This window comes from Thermobia domestica, chromosome 14 (genome assembly GCF_964235325.1).
Source record: "Thermobia domestica chromosome 14, izTheDome1.hap1.1, whole genome shotgun sequence".
Lineage (NCBI taxonomy): Eukaryota > Metazoa > Arthropoda > Insecta > Zygentoma > Lepismatidae > Thermobia > Thermobia domestica.
The window spans coordinates 144323874-144340805 of record NC_137467.1 but is presented as its reverse complement, the minus strand read 5'-3'; the positions used below and the strand labels follow the sequence as shown (position 1 = coordinate 144340805).

The following is a 16932-nucleotide window of genomic DNA, read 5'->3' as shown; positions in this document are numbered from 1 at the left end:
TGAACATAACCACAAATACAAATTTACAAAAGAAATTCCCCAAGTAATTTTTAAGACATTACTTACCTTGTTTTCTGTCGTAAGTCTTGACAGAAGCTCCTCCTCTTTATGAATTGTCTTTTCATCTAACTGAATTGCCTTATTCATCACGGCTGCCATTTCACAGATTTTATCTGACTGCTCACGGATCAACTGTAAAACAATTCCTCTACTAAAAAAGGTTGTTATAATAAATGTTAACATCACAGATAATACAAAATATTCTTGAAGTTGTAATTTTTATTGTACTCACTCGTAATATATAAGTAAGGTACGCTGTAAAATTATAAGAACGATGCAAATATGTGTCATATCTTTACTAAACATTTAGAGCGCGACGAATACATGATATGCAGAGATGCACAGATGAGATGTGTGTATATATCACAGGTGTTTGACATATTTAGAAAGAAAATTACGGTGCAAAGAAGATATCATAAAAAGCAACACGTACTGTTGCAAAATAAGAACGCCTTAATAACCAATGACTGACCCATAGTGTAGCTTCATTTGAAACATCCGAATAAACATTCCATCCATCAGCATTTGCAATTGATTTCCGGGTGTTTAACCCCATGCAGCAAGGATCTTTCTTCAAATCACGAAACTGATGTACTGAATGCAGCTGCCGTACACCAAATGACCTAAAATATTCCTACAGTTTTTCCAACGGATTTATATCCAGGGTATTTTTCAGACCAGTCCAGAACATGTACATCTTTCTCCCGGAACAAGTTTTTAGTGGCTCCAACAGTGTGGATAATGCTGCGTGTCGCATGACTTCAGGATAATTAGACAACCTAACGATTATACTGTACAAGATTCACTGATTGCATCACTAATGCCAATACAACATCATTTTGGGAACTTTTTGACTGCCCGTCATATACATATTGGCCCAGACCATGCTTCACTTCTTATGTCGTGGCGTATGCTGTGGCTGTTATTTAAGCTTCCTATATCGGAGTCGATTGCGGCATCTAACACTTAACAGCGGTGATTTATGCAAACAAATAAAAGAACGCATGATAACGGTACAAGAGGTGTTTCACTAGCACTTAGGTTCCAAACAATTTCGCTTTCCTATCGCGGAATTAATTTACTATTAGTACCATACAGTCTCAGAATTTTTTTTTAGAACAGGTGCTCCGTCTAAGTCGACTTATTAATTCATTAGTACCAAGTCTTCTCCTTTATAATGCTAATATCCGTTCCTTTTTGCCCTCAGACATTTTTCAGAGAACCAATTATGCTCGTTGTTTGCACCAATGCAAAATACTTCCTTCACACAACACGTTACTTCAGCTCTATGTCTTGCCTTGTCTGGTACCCTCTGGATTCAATAGCAACAACTCACTTATGTTTCACATTCGGTTGGACACCGCCCGTTCTATCATTCTGCAATGATTTTGTTACATGGTTTCCTCATTTTCGAGTGTCACTAGCATCAAAAGAACTATATTCTATGGCCATATATCTCTGTTAACAATTTATATTATTTTCATTTCCGGGTCTTTATTCCTTTGTACAGTATGGCGAAAATTTTTAGCGTTCATACCATTTTGTAACACACTTGTTATGTATCATTTACCTTACTAGTACATTCTACTATTATATTATCTAAAATGTCATCGTCGAATGGTCCTATTGAACAAACTAAGGTATTTATTTTAAATATTTATAGACATCTAAATTTATCACTAGATTCAATATGGGGAATTCTCTAATATTACAAAACATAGGCAGATACGGGAATTGGCAACACTGATATCATCGAGAACTTTAATTTTAAAGACTGAAAATAGCGTTTTCGTGTTCACATATTTATCATTTTACTCATTAAACCAGCTCTTAAATTCCACAGATTAAAAACGAAACCTAGAAATCTTACGACTCTTCAGTCTAAGAATATTAAAGTATGCGATCACAAAAAGCATATCGAATTTTCTTGTAAGAAACAATCAGTCCAGACGAAAATCTTAGAGCCATTAAAGATAGAAATATTGGATAACAGAAGAATCATACGCAGTGAAAAGGCATATATATATATTTTATATTCATATATTACCAAATATTCTTGTTTGCGGAAACTTCTGTAACAAATAAACTTCCCCCGCAAGTATTCCCTTATGGGTCTCCTGTGTAAGATGATTTTTGAGATCGGTCTACAGATTTCCTATTATTTTGCTGTTCCATTTTAGAGTTAATTCTGATATTGAATGATGTAGTATATAAGGTAAGAAATGAAGAATGGAAGAATAAAGTTGCTGGTAACTAATACACGTACCTTCTTAAACAAATAGCAGATCCTAATAGCTAGTAGTATATATTCAACAAAAGCAATCCTCCATATTTACACCATATTTATTTGCAACTGTAATGTAAGCCATCAGTAAACTGCAATTCTCAACTCTAAATTACAAATACAACAGTAACAATGTAAAAGTATTAACAATTATATATATATATATATATATATATATATATATATATATATATATATATATAAAATAATAACTTTATTTAGACATAAATCCACCTCATAAAGGGGATGAAAATCTTATTCGAGTATGTTAAGCGTAGGTATTTGGTCATTTTTCTTCTTCTTGCATACTTTATTGGAGCAATAAAAGTAAGGCAAGAGGTAGGTTTAAGATTATTGCAGAGTTAGTATGGTAAAGGCATCTCTAGTGTCGGTTCTCAACCCATATTTCAACATAAGGAAATGACCGATCGAATAAGTATTCTCCCAACATACCTGATACCCTTCTGATGGAATATGCAACGGAAGACTATTTCAAAGGAAGAGGATGACGTCAAAATCGATCGTCTGAGAAAGGACGCCATCCGAATACAGAAACGAACATAGAAAAGTGGAAATGAGGTCAGTCGGCCTTAGTATCTATCATCGAACGGTTGACAGTAACCAACTATTGGAATTTTCGCTATCGCAAACTTAGCTTTGGCTTGAAGAAGTGATTTGTATCTTCAATATGGATTTGGTAGATGCAAACGCTTGTGAGCATTGAAGTTCAATGGATTGCATTATCACAGTAATAAACAGAACTTTCCGTGTCTTCCGAACAACGATCACAAGATCACCTGTGTAGAAGAAATCCACCAAAAATTACTGACAGCAATCTTCTGGCGTTTTGATGACTGTGAGTTAGCCCTACGGTTATAGAGATACAAATGGTGATCAGAAAAATGGATACACCTGAACGAAATTGCAACTTACCAGATTAATATGGTGTCGGGCCACCTTTCGCCTTCAGAACAGCCTTGATGCGACGTGGGATGGAGGCATAGAGGTCGTGAATGGTAGCAAGTGGAATTTTACACCATTCCTCGTGCAGGGTATCGGCCAGTTCTGTGAGAGAGGATGGAGGTGGAAATCGTCGCCGGAGTCGTGTTTCCAAGACGGACCACAGATGTTCAATTATGTTAAGATCTGGGGATTGGGCGGGCCAAGGGAGGTGTTGAACTTCATCCCGATGTTCCTCAAACCACGCCGCAACAACGCCAGCTGTGTGAATGGGTGCATTATCATCCTGGAAGATGGCGTCATTGTCCGGGAACAACATCCGGACCATAGGATGCAAGTGGTCTCCTAAAATTGCGACATAATCGTTGGCAGTGATTCGTCCGCTAAGTGTGACCACAGGACCCAATGAAAACCATGATATGGCGGCCCACAGCATCACCGAGCTGCCGCAATGTTTCACAGTTGGGCGGAGACACTGCAGATCATAAGCTTCTTTGGGCGTTCTCCACACATAAACACGGCCCGTGGTTGGGAATAGGGTGAAGGATGACTCATCCGACCATATCACACGTTTCCCATGGTCGCGGCACCATTTGCAGCGTGCGAAAGCGTTCTGGTCCCTGATGAGCGGTTTGGCCCTTGCAACACGACCCCGTAAGTTCATGTCATGTAATTCGCGGCGGACTGTGATTGTCGAAACAGGGTGGGGGAAGTGCTGATTGAGTTCCTCCATCACTTGCTCCGCAGTGGCACGACGGTACTGCGTGACAATGCGCTTTAATACCCGATGTGATCTGTCACTCATGATTTTCTTCCGCCCACTGTTCCGCTTCCCCGATGTGGTTTTCTCGTGTGTTTAGGCCGTCATCACCTTCGACACTGTCCCACGCGACACACCTAACACAGTAGCCACTGCCGTCACACTCACTCCACATAACCGCGCACCAACAATTTGCCCTCTTTGAAAATCTGAGAGGTCTCCCATTTTACACTACCTCCGTCTGCTGCAGCCACTGGACACTGCTGTTCCACTGCGCCTGACGTAGTATGGAGACCGACCTAACACACCACCACCAGCGGTCCGGCGCTGCGGGCGCCACGACACCACTGCCAACCCATACATCTGACGTGTTGCCAACTATAGGTGTTTCCATTTTTCTGATCACCATCTGTAGTTTGCAGTGATGATGTACAGCTTCAAAAGACAAGTGAGTATTGCCTAGTATAATCTAGCGGTCGTATGGAAGGGAAAACAAATAGTGATTTGATCAATGTGCGTCCATACTTGCCTTTCTTATAATATTTATAGACTGCTAAGAAGTCCCTCATATTTGGTTTCGCTAGTTATGTTTGAAAACTGTTGCACTATGTATATAGGGTAAACCTTCTAATACTACTTTCGCGCATGTTTGCCTTGCATAATATTTTTTTTTTTTTTTTTTAATGTATCTTAAGTTTATTTTATGCTCCCATCTCTACATTAATATTTCTGAAACCTCTCGCAATTTGAAAATAAATGCCTCATGATTATAATAGTTTTGACAATTTAAGAAGAAAATTGTGAATGGTATACTTTGCCAATATTGGACTATTGCAAGTATAACACAATATATTTACTTAATTCAGTGCAATTCATTTTATTATATATATTACTAAATATCAAAACATGTCTTACCGTAAAACATAACCCACTGTTTACTGACTGAAGTTATAGGGTATACATCACATTAGTACAGTAGTTCTAACTTACCTTTGTACCTAATGTACTTAATCATCATCTTTCAAAAATTCAATACCCTTAGAGATGATTTAGAATGCTGATTTTCAAATAGCAGGATTGTTTTGGCCTGCAACTAATCTGAATATTTACTTATTTATTTATACATATTTCTGGGCATTACTGGCATCTACAGCCTTAAGCTTGCCACGTATTAAGGATGATGTCCCTCGGCGAGCACACTATCCGAGGAAGGAAAAATGGAATGAGGAAGGAAGGAAATGACTATGGACCTATATGTTACATGCCATCCCGACATTTACCTAGCGAAAATGAGGAAAACAGGAAAAAAAAAAAAAAAACTCACTCAGGTTGACTGGTACGAAAAGTCTGTTACATATTTTCGACCGAATGTCCCACCGAGAATTGACCCCGGGAGCGCTTGCACCAAAGGCGAAAATGTTAGCCTGAATATTTACTAACCGAAGTATATCACTTATAAAACATGTTCTTGAGTGTACTATGTATTATTTGAAATATTCCTCGCCGTTTATCTCATCTACAAAAATTAATCAATTTCGATTCTTCTTCACAAAGACCATTTAGGTTATTTTGGAAAGTTGACGCACCTCTCAAACATATTATTAAAAACTCTAAAACAAGCTGTCTAAAAGAATGTATCACACATTCCTTTAATATACATATTACGACGTGACTTACCTGTGAGTAAGGATTATTTACAATGTGAGTATAATCGACTTTATTGGTCCGGATTAGTTGTGACACTTGCTGTCGGTATTTCGACATGATTAGTTCGAGAGCATTTTGATGTTCCTCCAAAGCCGATCGAAGTTCTCGGTTCTCCTGTTGCAATTCTCGTAGATGTCGGTTCTCTTGTTGGATACCAGCCACCAGAACAGTGTGCGGCCTCTGCCGGGCAGTTTCATTTAGCTCATTCACTTCTTCTTGGTACTAAAACAAACCATTATTAAATCATCATTAACACTTATTACAATATATAAGATATTAATGCAGGCGAACGTACATCAATCAAACTTGGGAGTGGGTGACAGCACATACCACGAACAAGATTTGAACTTAAGATCAAAAATCTTCAGCATTTTGGCTAAAATCAGATAAAAAGTACAAAGAAATTTCACATAAATTATACTACAATATTATCATTAACTAGTAGAAATACCCATTCTCCGCACGGGAAGTTAGTAAAAAGTATTTGGAAGGGTAGCTTTGAACCCCCTTCTTTCCTTAAAGTAAGCATTTTAATGAAATTAATATGATAACCCGGCTCAAGCCAAATGCTATGTTCGAAATTCATTTAAAACGGTGCAGCCATTTTCCTGTAATGATAGAAACAACCTCGATTTGAACGTGGAAAAAAAAAAAAAAGAAAAGAAAGAAACAGCAATTCCCCCTTACAAGCAGAATTTTCGAAAACATTGGGACATGTAACCGCTAAGAGGATGCGGTAACACGTAGTTGAGAACTCATCTCTGGTAAGTAAGGTCGTCTGCTCGACGCCAGCTCGCGCAAAGTGAGATTGTGGTGGACAAACACCGAGTGCGTGGGTTTTTTCGGAATTCTTCAGTTTCCTCTCATTTTCTTCGTTCCACCGCTTCGCTCATTATCATCACCGTCGATTAGCCTTCGAGCATAATCGTGGGACATTAAGCTTTAAAAAAAAGGCCAGTCTTTACTGAGGAGCACTGCATTTAATCTGTAATGCCCTTTCTTCCGCCGTTCTGGTACGGCGCAGGCAATCCTACAATAAGTATTACGGTTAACATTAAAGCACCAGACTTCCGAGTGCTGATTCGTTGCCAACGTAGGACAGGCTAACAAGGAAGGAAACAGGACATAAACATATCAGGAATAAATACACAATACATTTCATAAAATGACAATGGAATTAAATACAACTGTAGAATGTTGACCTGATTTAATCACCATTACAGCACATAGCCCACAAACAGTTGTCTTCTCATCACCTCGGTATAGTCAAGACGTTATGCCAATACAATTATATGTAAACATTCATATATCTCCAGTTATCCCCATTAACACCTAGGTTACTTAATAGCATTCCTGTTCTAGGTCTGACTCATCCCAATGCACATAATTAATATTTATTCATTGTACATCATCAATTAATTCTTCAAATTGTAGCATTTTCATCATATATACTGTATATATCAATAAACATTTGTATTATATTTATACTAACAGCAGAAGGATGATCACTTAATTACAGGAAGCAAACGATTCATTTGATATGGCAAAAACATACACATGTAATAAACGATTAAACAAGTATGAATGTGTATAGGCATCTGTTGTCAACTTTGTGATGAACTTAATAATATGTATATACCTTATTCTTCCTGATGCAAAAGGCGTTATTTATAAACAGGAGAGAGAAGATAATCCAGTTACGGAATCCTCATGGATTCCAGACTGTTAGATCTAGTACAGCATATTTATGTGTTCTTTCCTTCTGAACGACATCATTATATACACACTTATTTTTTATTTCAATCACTAATAATATATAAAACAGCAGAAAATATCAATTTAACAGAGGAAAAAGAAGATGACTGGCTATAATTTCTCGGCCATTAACGCCAATAAACCGATGGCGCAGATTAATTATAATCTAACATTAACTTATACAACATAATAAACAAAATAATAGCATAAATGCAATACTAACAATAACTAATACATTTTTGGTAATGGTAAAGATAAACAATAAGGGTGTATTAAAAGAAAATTAATCCTATTCTGTAATGGAGACAAAACGGGTCCATTACAGTTTGCCCCGTCTTCAAATAAAAATATATACATACAGTATATATTTTTTTATGTTTGTCTAGTGCAAGGCACTTAAATAACCGTCCACACTCAAATCACAACAAATAACAAAACACAATAAACGATAATGGGAACAAGGAACGTGTGAGCAAAATGTACATGGATTAGGCTTCATTCATTTCTCTTAACTTTCTTTCGAAATTTCCAATTCATTTCTTCTTTTCCTTTCTTCAGTTGCCGTTGGTCAATCTTCCGTTTCATCTTAAACCATACTCTCACAGTTACTGCCCTTGTTTTCTTTCGTTTCTTCTTTCTATGACGGTTCTTCGTTTCCGCTTTTCCAAGCTTCCGTTTCCATGCTTTAGGTTTCCTTTTGTATTTCCAAGTCAAGATATCTCTATTCAAGTTTCTCCTCAGTTTACGGATCCGTTTTCGAACTTCATATACTTTTCTTCTCTTCTTTCGATGCACTACTAGTTCCATTCTTGGCTTCTTCAGATACATCCATCCATCCTTTATTCGTTCAAGTCCACAAAATTTCATTTTCTTCTTCTTTCGGTGTTCTACTAGTTCCATTCTTTTTCTCCTTTCATTTGCTTTCTTATATACTTGTTGTACTTCTTTTGGTGATGTTGTTACAAGTATTTCATTTGCTTCTTTGCTGTCCAATTCAAGAACTTTAGGAGCTTCATATATTTTTTTCAAAATAACTTTGCTATCATCTGGTAATTTTTGAGGTAGCAATGTACTGCGTTTCCGAGTATCGTCTTGTTGATTAAACGCAGCACTATTACCAACGCTTTCATATTCATTCGCAATAGGGAGTACACCTTCCGACAACAGCATCACTCTATCTTTTGGCACTGCTTCATATGATCCTATTCGTACTTTGTGACACTGTAATAAAGTAAACTGACCTGGCGCCGATCCATCTCTAATCATTCTTTCCATATCCAATTCTCTTTCACTTCCTTTTACTTGCTGTCGCTCATATGTACAACTAGATTCATCACAGCTATCCATAATAATTTGCTCCTTTTCATTGATGTACACAGTCGCTGAGTGTTCCTTATCTAAAGAAGAATTACATTTCATTTCTGATTCACTGTTTTCATCTCTACTTGAGTTCTCTTGCTCTGAAGAAAGTGTTAAACAAACTGGTTCCTCAAGAGTTTTAATTTGAGTAGGTTTGTCTGGTTCTGAAGGGTTATTTTTTGTATTAGCCAACGCAGTTATCTCTTCACTTTCACTGGTATTTTCGTCCGTCCTATTAGGCATTTTATAACATTTATCTGATGATATTTCATCTTTCAAATTGACAACACTACCACAATTACTTTCAGAAATTATTTTCACTTTTTTAGGAAGATTTCTTTTACATTTCTGACAATGATTCAAATATGCTGAAGTATAACCACAAAAACAGCAAACAGCTAGTTTCCCAGGTATTACCTTAGGTTCTTCTTGAGAAACCTCCATTTGTACAATGTGCGAGGTGTCTGCAGCATTCTTCACCTCTTCTATATTTTCAGAATATTGTTTGCTCCTTACTTGATTCTTTGGAATAGTTTCACACAACTTCTTATTTTCATCATGAGTTTGATCCTTCGAATCACAAACCTCACTAGCATTTTTATTTGACTGTTCCATTAGAATTCCTAACATCCTCTTAATAGTTTCAAAAGTTGCATTAATGTCATCTAGGTTCATGTGCTTTTCTTCCTGTGGTACCTCTTTCAAAACTAATTGCGGAACACTTTCTTTTTCGCAATGAGCATTTATGTTTTCTTTCTTACAACGATCACATATCCAAACAACTTCTTTCAAAATCAATTGTTCCAACATTTCGTATGTCATGTTTATACACCTGCAGTGGTAACTACAATCACACTTAGCACATATTAGAGATGCCACTATTTTTCGTCCTTCCTTATCTGATACTTTTCTGTTTATGCAGCAGGCATATTGCCAGTCCTTGCCTAAGTCTTTCTTATCACTATTTGCTTCCATTATTTTCATATTGTCGAAAATCCAGTGATTCATCCGCATCTGGTCATCTTCTCATGTATGTAGCCTCTCATGTTTCTCTTCTTGTTACCTACTCACCACGTCGTGCTTCAGTAATACCAGACTTTACTGTGTCCTGGATAAACGGTCGCCAATTTTGTAATGCCCTTTCTTCCGCCGTTCTGGTACGGCGCAGGCAATCCTACAATAAGTATTACGGTTAACATTAAAGCACCAGACTTCCGAGTGCTGATTCGTTGCCAACGTAGGACAGGCTAACAAGGAAGGAAACAGGACATAAACATATCAGGAATAAATACACAATACATTTCATAAAATGACAATGGAATTAAATACAACTGTAGAATGTTGACCTGATTTAATCACCATTACAGCACATAGCCCACAAACAGTTGTCTTCTCATCACCTCGGTATAGTCAAGACGTTATGCCAATACAATTATATGTAAACATTCATATATCTCCAGTTATCCCCATTAACACCTAGGTTACTTAATAGCATTCCTGTTCTAGGTCTGACTCATCCCAATGCACATAATTAATATTTATTCATTGTACATCATCAATTAATTCTTCAAATTGTAGCATTTTCATCATATATACTGTATATATCAATAAACATTTGTATTATATTTATACTAACAGCAGAAGGATGATCACTTAATTACAGGAAGCAAACGATTCATTTGATATGGCAAAAACATACACATGTAATAAACGATTAAACAAGTATGAATGTGTATAGGCATCTGTTGTCAACTTTGTGATGAACTTAATAATATGTATATACCTTATTCTTCCTGATGCAAAAGGCGTTATTTATAAACAGGAGAGAGAAGATAATCCAGTTACGGAATCCTCATGGATTCCAGACTGTTAGATCTAGTACAGCATATTTATGTGTTCTTTCCTTCTGAACGACATCATTATATACACACTTATTTTTTATTTCAATCACTAATAATATATAAAACAGCAGAAAATATCAATTTAACAGAAGAAAAAGAAGATGACTGGCTATAATTTCTCGGCCATTAACGCCAATAAACCGATGGCGCAGATTAATTATAATCTAACATTAACTTATACAACATAATAAACAAAATAATAGCATAAATGCAATACTAACAATAACTAATACATTTTTGGTAATGGTAAAGATAAACAATAAGGGTGTATTAAAAGAAAATTAATCCTATTCTGTAATGGAGACAAAACGGGTCCATTACAAATCTTTTTTAACTTCAGGGGCCCCTGAGACATACTATTTTTGGCATGAATATTGAGCTTCGCTTTTCCTTTCGACACATATTTTAATCAAAGTGACATAAAACCCCAGTTCGAATTAGGTACTAACCATTTTCAAAAATTCATTTCAAATGGTTCAGTCGCTTTCCCGTGATGATACGACAGACAACGTCGATTTCATTTGTATATCACTAATAGACATAGATAATACTGTAATGGAATTAAGATAAATCTACAATAATAATAATAATAAATAAACTGCGCAGCTCGATCTTGACGTAGTAACACGTACTGAAACATTCGTCCGTTTATGTACAGCCAAGAGGATATAGGAGATAAATATAGCGAAATGTAATTTTACATTTGTGATTTTTTTTTTATTGTGCCTGTCATTATATAAATATGCCTATTTATTAAAATAGTTACATCAAATAGATTTATGTTAGGTATAATTTACCATAGCTGAATTTGGCGCGCAATTTTCCCATGGTGACAATATTTATAATATGTTTATTTTTCACATTACTTTTCTTTATTTGACGTTCGAATTGGTGTCCGTTCCTTGGAAAACCCATTAATTCAAAAAATCATTACAGTTTAAGTGTAAAGGCAGTTAAGAAGTATTAAGTCGGGAGGTATTACAGAATGACGAAAATTACATGCACGACTTCGTAAAATGAATGAAATCGTATTTGTTGTGTAAATTTTTCTTTTTTCCTTTTTCCCCAAGAGAAAGTAAATAAATAAATAGATAGCGAATTTTCACGGAGTATTTAGTAGAATTTCCCTGCCTTGACATCTTACGATGTCCACACTTACAACTTGAAAGTGTATTCGATGACGAAGAGAATCAAATATTAAATATTCTTGATGCAGAAATTACAGACGGAGTTACGGCTGGTTTAACTGATTCTTTGTACTATTCTTTAATTGGAAAGCCGAAAGGTAATGTCAACCAAAAACGCACCCATTAAAATAAAAAACACCTTCGGGTTGATACCTTTATCTCTGTATTTTTTAAAATTCTATTGGGGAACAATGGTTAGTTTTGATCTAATTAACATATACTGATGCAGTAAACACTATGCGCCCAATGATAAATAAAAATGCAACGTTGCCATTTACCGGGGGGTGGATAAATTTTGTAAGAGTATAGTGAATGGGGGCTGGTCATCGACACATTAGCGTAAAAGGCAGTAACTTCATTCACTTATTTTATGAGTCTCGGTAAATGGCAATGCTGCATTTTCATTTAACATTGGGCACATAAAGAGTGTACAGCCCAAACGGGTCGTCCGATTGAAAAAAAAATCTTCACTTTAGATTGAAAACATATTTGGAGACGGGTTTCCTCTTTTACATTTTGTTGTAACTCTGATAATAACAGAGTTACCCTATGTCAGGGGACTCTGAGACACCCTATACATATATATACACACCTTATATTTTATACTTCAACCACGTCTCAAAACACCTTATGTCATAGATATCATGGAGAAGTGTGTTGTATGTCAATAATAAAGGATAATGAAGGGCTCACCCTTAGATTTGGTTCTTTTTGAATTAATGTCCCTTTTCAGCACTGAGGCTATATAAAACGATAACCTACAGCTTAACGTGGAATCTAGAACACATGAGCTTCCATCTGGAATCGAACTCTGGTCTTCCACACCGAAAGTCCGTACGCTAACCATATAGCGACAAGGGAGATTAGGCCATCTTTAGATACTTTTGAACTATTTTCATTTCTTATCATATAACCCTATATAAACGTGTAAAGTAACGAGAAAACATTATTGGGTATCGTAAAATTAAGTATGTAAATCTCTGTGTACAAATAAAAAGGAAATTAAATTAAAAATAAATGCTAATTCAACTTTGTCAATAAAATATTGAAGTCAGAAGCCAACTGCCCTGTTTGAGAAATTACATTATTTTATTTTGTGTATTATAATAAATCTTTATTATTCGCTGGTGCCGTAGGTTAATCACATTAATACTCTCTTAAATTAGGAAACAAGACATATGCAAGTGTCTTCATATTCAGGGCATTATTTAACTATAAAACACGCCATGGTATGAGAACATTGCCCAAACGGAGAAATAAAGCTCTCTTTCTGTAAAATTCAAAGGAAATAAAAAATTGTGACAGAAGAAGAGAGGTAAAATAAGCAGTTTATGAAACGGAAACGAAATACTAATGGATGGAATTGTGAGAGACCAGGGAACAGTCGAAATAAGTGTGTAGTGTGAACATCATCGAGTTTTCAAATTCATCATCGTTTGGTTAAGAATAGTGATGAATACTGATTTCCTGTTGACTAAGTTACAATCCGTTAAAGCTTGATAAAGTCTGAGTCATATTTCATTGGCGCTTTCTATATCAATGTTGTTATATTCCCATATATTCGAACATGTGTTTTCTGAATTTCACAAAAGAACTGCATATCTTACGTATATTACATTAAACTAAGTATTGAATTTTCAACGATTTACAGCATATGTGATCTATCGTATTTACAACATCGAGATAATTAACCAAATTTGAGCTACGCGCTGACCACACACATGTAGCATTAATATTTTATCAGCCAATTAATTTATTTTATTTCTTTTATTAGTTTGTCAGGTAGCATTATGAAAAACAAAAAGAGAGTAGATTTATTCAGTCATTAACTTTATATTTAATGAAAAATATGCAGCTATCTTACCTGTTTCATGGCATCTATTTGCTTAAATACAGACTGAGCCTGTGACAAAAGAGCATCTGCAGCTGTATCATGCTCCTTGAGACGACTTGCTAAACGTTTAGCATCGGATATTATTTGTTGAATCGTAAGCGACATCTGGAACATAAGAACAATGTTCACTTAATAGCAAAGAGAATGATAAATATGAAATAAATACATAAAAGCTACTTCTCTACAATAAATTTGGGACTTTGAAAAAGAAAGAAAGAGTGATATCATCACGCAATAATCGTCCGGAAGTGTTTAGAGTAGAGTTTTGGAGTCGCTGCCGAACGCCTACTATCTCTGAAGCATTAAACAAAACAGGACTCTTTTACGTGTGAAACGCAAGTGTTGAAGATGATGAAAACATTCCGATTCTGAAGCACATACCCCTTGCAGAACGTTCTGGGGACTGCAAAACAGACTATCTCACAGCCTCAATATTCTAAGGTGTACCAGCAAGTTTAGATCGGTCAGGTGATTTTTTTTTTTAAACGTTGAACCCGCTTTTCGGAAACTCTCGACCCACAGCAAGATTAGTTTTCCGATCAGGAATATTTTAATTACGTGAAATGGACAAGTTAAGCACGACGTCAGCTCAACCAATCAAAAAGTGGAAGGCTTTATTGAGTATTATTTACAATAATTGTATTGTAAATTGTTGTGACATTTCAATAATTACAAATTGATTTCAATAATATTTTACATTTTTTAATAAATAAATTGTTACCTGTAATACTTCTTGTTCTATTAGCCTTTAAAATGTGAGGCATTTTATTGGATCACCTATATTATTATTAGAGATGAAAGGGATTCGGAAAAAACAATGGAAATTTTTAGTCGTTCTTGAACACTTCGATTTTAACTCTTTCCCTGCGAAAGTCGACTCCGTCGATCTGAGAATGTTTGACTTTTGCTGTGATAGTCTATTTCAGTCGCTCATTGTATACGGAACATGTGGTAGTGATAATGCGTTGCATTGTCCTGCCAACTGGCGGCGATTTCTTGGAATTCTGCAGTTAAGCGTGAAATAACTACGAAAGCTTTCCGTTATTCTATTATGGTGTGTTTGCAGGTTTGAGGCTAACTAAATACAGCTGGAAACAATGCCGAACAACAATAAGACGATCAGTGACAGTCAGATAGCTGCATTTTTGCTAGATTCAAATGTCACGAGATGAGGGACCACCCGTATTTCACAGAAATTTAAAAATTTCATTTTTTGGTTGCTTAATTGACCCTTTTCCTGAATATATATACAAAAAAAGCAATTAATTAGTATATTCTAAAGACAAAGCACAAAAACTTTAAGAATCAAAGAAAATCCGTCACTCGATACGACAGAAAAAAGGCGAATCAGTGGAGGGAGAGGGTTATAGTTCCAACGAATTGTTTGTAGATCTTTAACGAGTAATTTCCAACGGTTACCAACAACTCCTCTAAAAATGCTCCAACTAGATTTCATGGAATACTATTATCGTTGCCAATTTATACATTAACCAGACCTTCGGTTAGTAATGGTTTAGGAACTTAAAGACTTATTTTATGTAGAAGACTACACGAAACAAATACGTATATATATATAATGTAGCATTCGTTGAGTCTGTCAAAAATCGAGAGAGAAAACACAATAACGAAGTTCCGTATTTCAAACGCATTGACAGTGTAACAGTAGAGTAGTTCTGCGAACAATGAAATTTTAACTACCGTTAATTAATATCATATCCAAAACTATCATTAATAGTTTTAATTTGGTAAACTGACCTTAATAGAGTCTAATAGAATGCCTGAGGTTCACAATAATGTTTTCCAACGAAAAATGAAAAGGAAGCGAAATTTTACACTAAAACAAAAATAACTCTGGATTTGTTCCTTGGGTTACACTTTTTTCTTGCTCATCAGCTTGAATTCAGGCAACTAACTGAAACATAAGTTTAACAAAACGTATACCTTTGAAACACTTGATAAACAGCAACTAAATTGATACTTGAAATTCGATGGGCTACGTAACTTACACTTGCTGGCAATGGAAGAAATGCCATTTTAGGCAACCCCTAAAACACATATGTTTAACAAAATATATAACTATCACGCACTTGCTAAACTGTAACTAAATTGGTACCTGAAATATGATGGGCTACTTAATTTATACTTGCTGGCAATGGAAGAAATGCAAATTTTAAACCAATCTGCACAGCCAGCCCTGGACTGAAAATATGACCCACAAGTACTAAACATCATAAAGGTACTTTCTTAATTGTAGAATGCACTACAGGAAAACCAATGATTGTACTTGAATGAGGGTTCTAGAAACAAGTCAAACAAGCTAAAATTTCAGTTCACTCAAAATAATGATTATAAAAGAAACAAAGTAATACTTACTTCTGTATATACTATTCACAATGTTCTTGATCCCTGTTCCTATTATACCACTTCTGAAAAGAAAAATAATCAGAATTAGCCAAGTGCTGAAATTTTAATATTCCGAATAAACACAAATGATATATAGAATGCTATTTTACAATGTAGAAGTTATTCCAGTTATAGTCTAATTCTAATTAAGTAAACCGCCGAGAAGCGGGAAATTGAGGAGTTCCCGCTCGGCGATCATGTTTTTTTCTGTTGCTTGAGCATTATTGTTATTCATTCTTTATTACAATTACGTGTAGCTAATTTAAATAATTATAAAATATCGTTTTGAGTCAAAATACAATTTGTGAAACACACAGGAATTCTTATATTTCTTTATATGTACTCATAGCACATTTGCACCTTTTATTACATCTTGGTTCTTCTGTGCTCACCATTTTATTAGGATCACGCAAGTATCTCTAACAGTATCGTAACGTTAGCATCCGTTCGTTACTCCACACATAACTCGAACAAAAGTGTATTTGTGAATTGAGATTACTGCAACAGATAGCTAGAGCGATTATCTCGTCCACGTTTGCTGAGAGTTAATCCGTTAACTGCGGCTATGCATATCACATTTTCTACTATTGAAACAAAAATGTATAACTGGAGACTGCTACTAGTTACACAACGCGCCGTTAGATGGAAGAAAGCATCCTCAG

General features: G+C 35.5%; 1 protein-coding gene across 3 annotated transcripts in view; it reads right to left on the bottom strand.

The window, feature by feature from the left end:
- Positions 1-16932, bottom strand: part of Fgop2 (Fibroblast growth factor receptor 1 oncogene partner 2) — a 36656-nt gene that overhangs the window by 14764 nt on the left and 4960 nt on the right. For all 3 annotated transcript variants that reach the window (XM_081738995.1, XM_081738996.1, XM_081738997.1), the window contains exons 2-5: positions 16241-16293; positions 13838-13972; positions 5742-5993; positions 67-192 (exon numbers count right to left, since the gene is read on the bottom strand). In XM_081738995.1, the coding sequence (XP_081595121.1) occupies positions 67-192; positions 5742-5993; positions 13838-13972 (513 nt within the window). In that variant the 5' untranslated portion in view covers positions 16241-16293. The remainder of the gene's footprint in view (positions 1-66; positions 193-5741; positions 5994-13837; positions 13973-16240; positions 16294-16932) is intronic.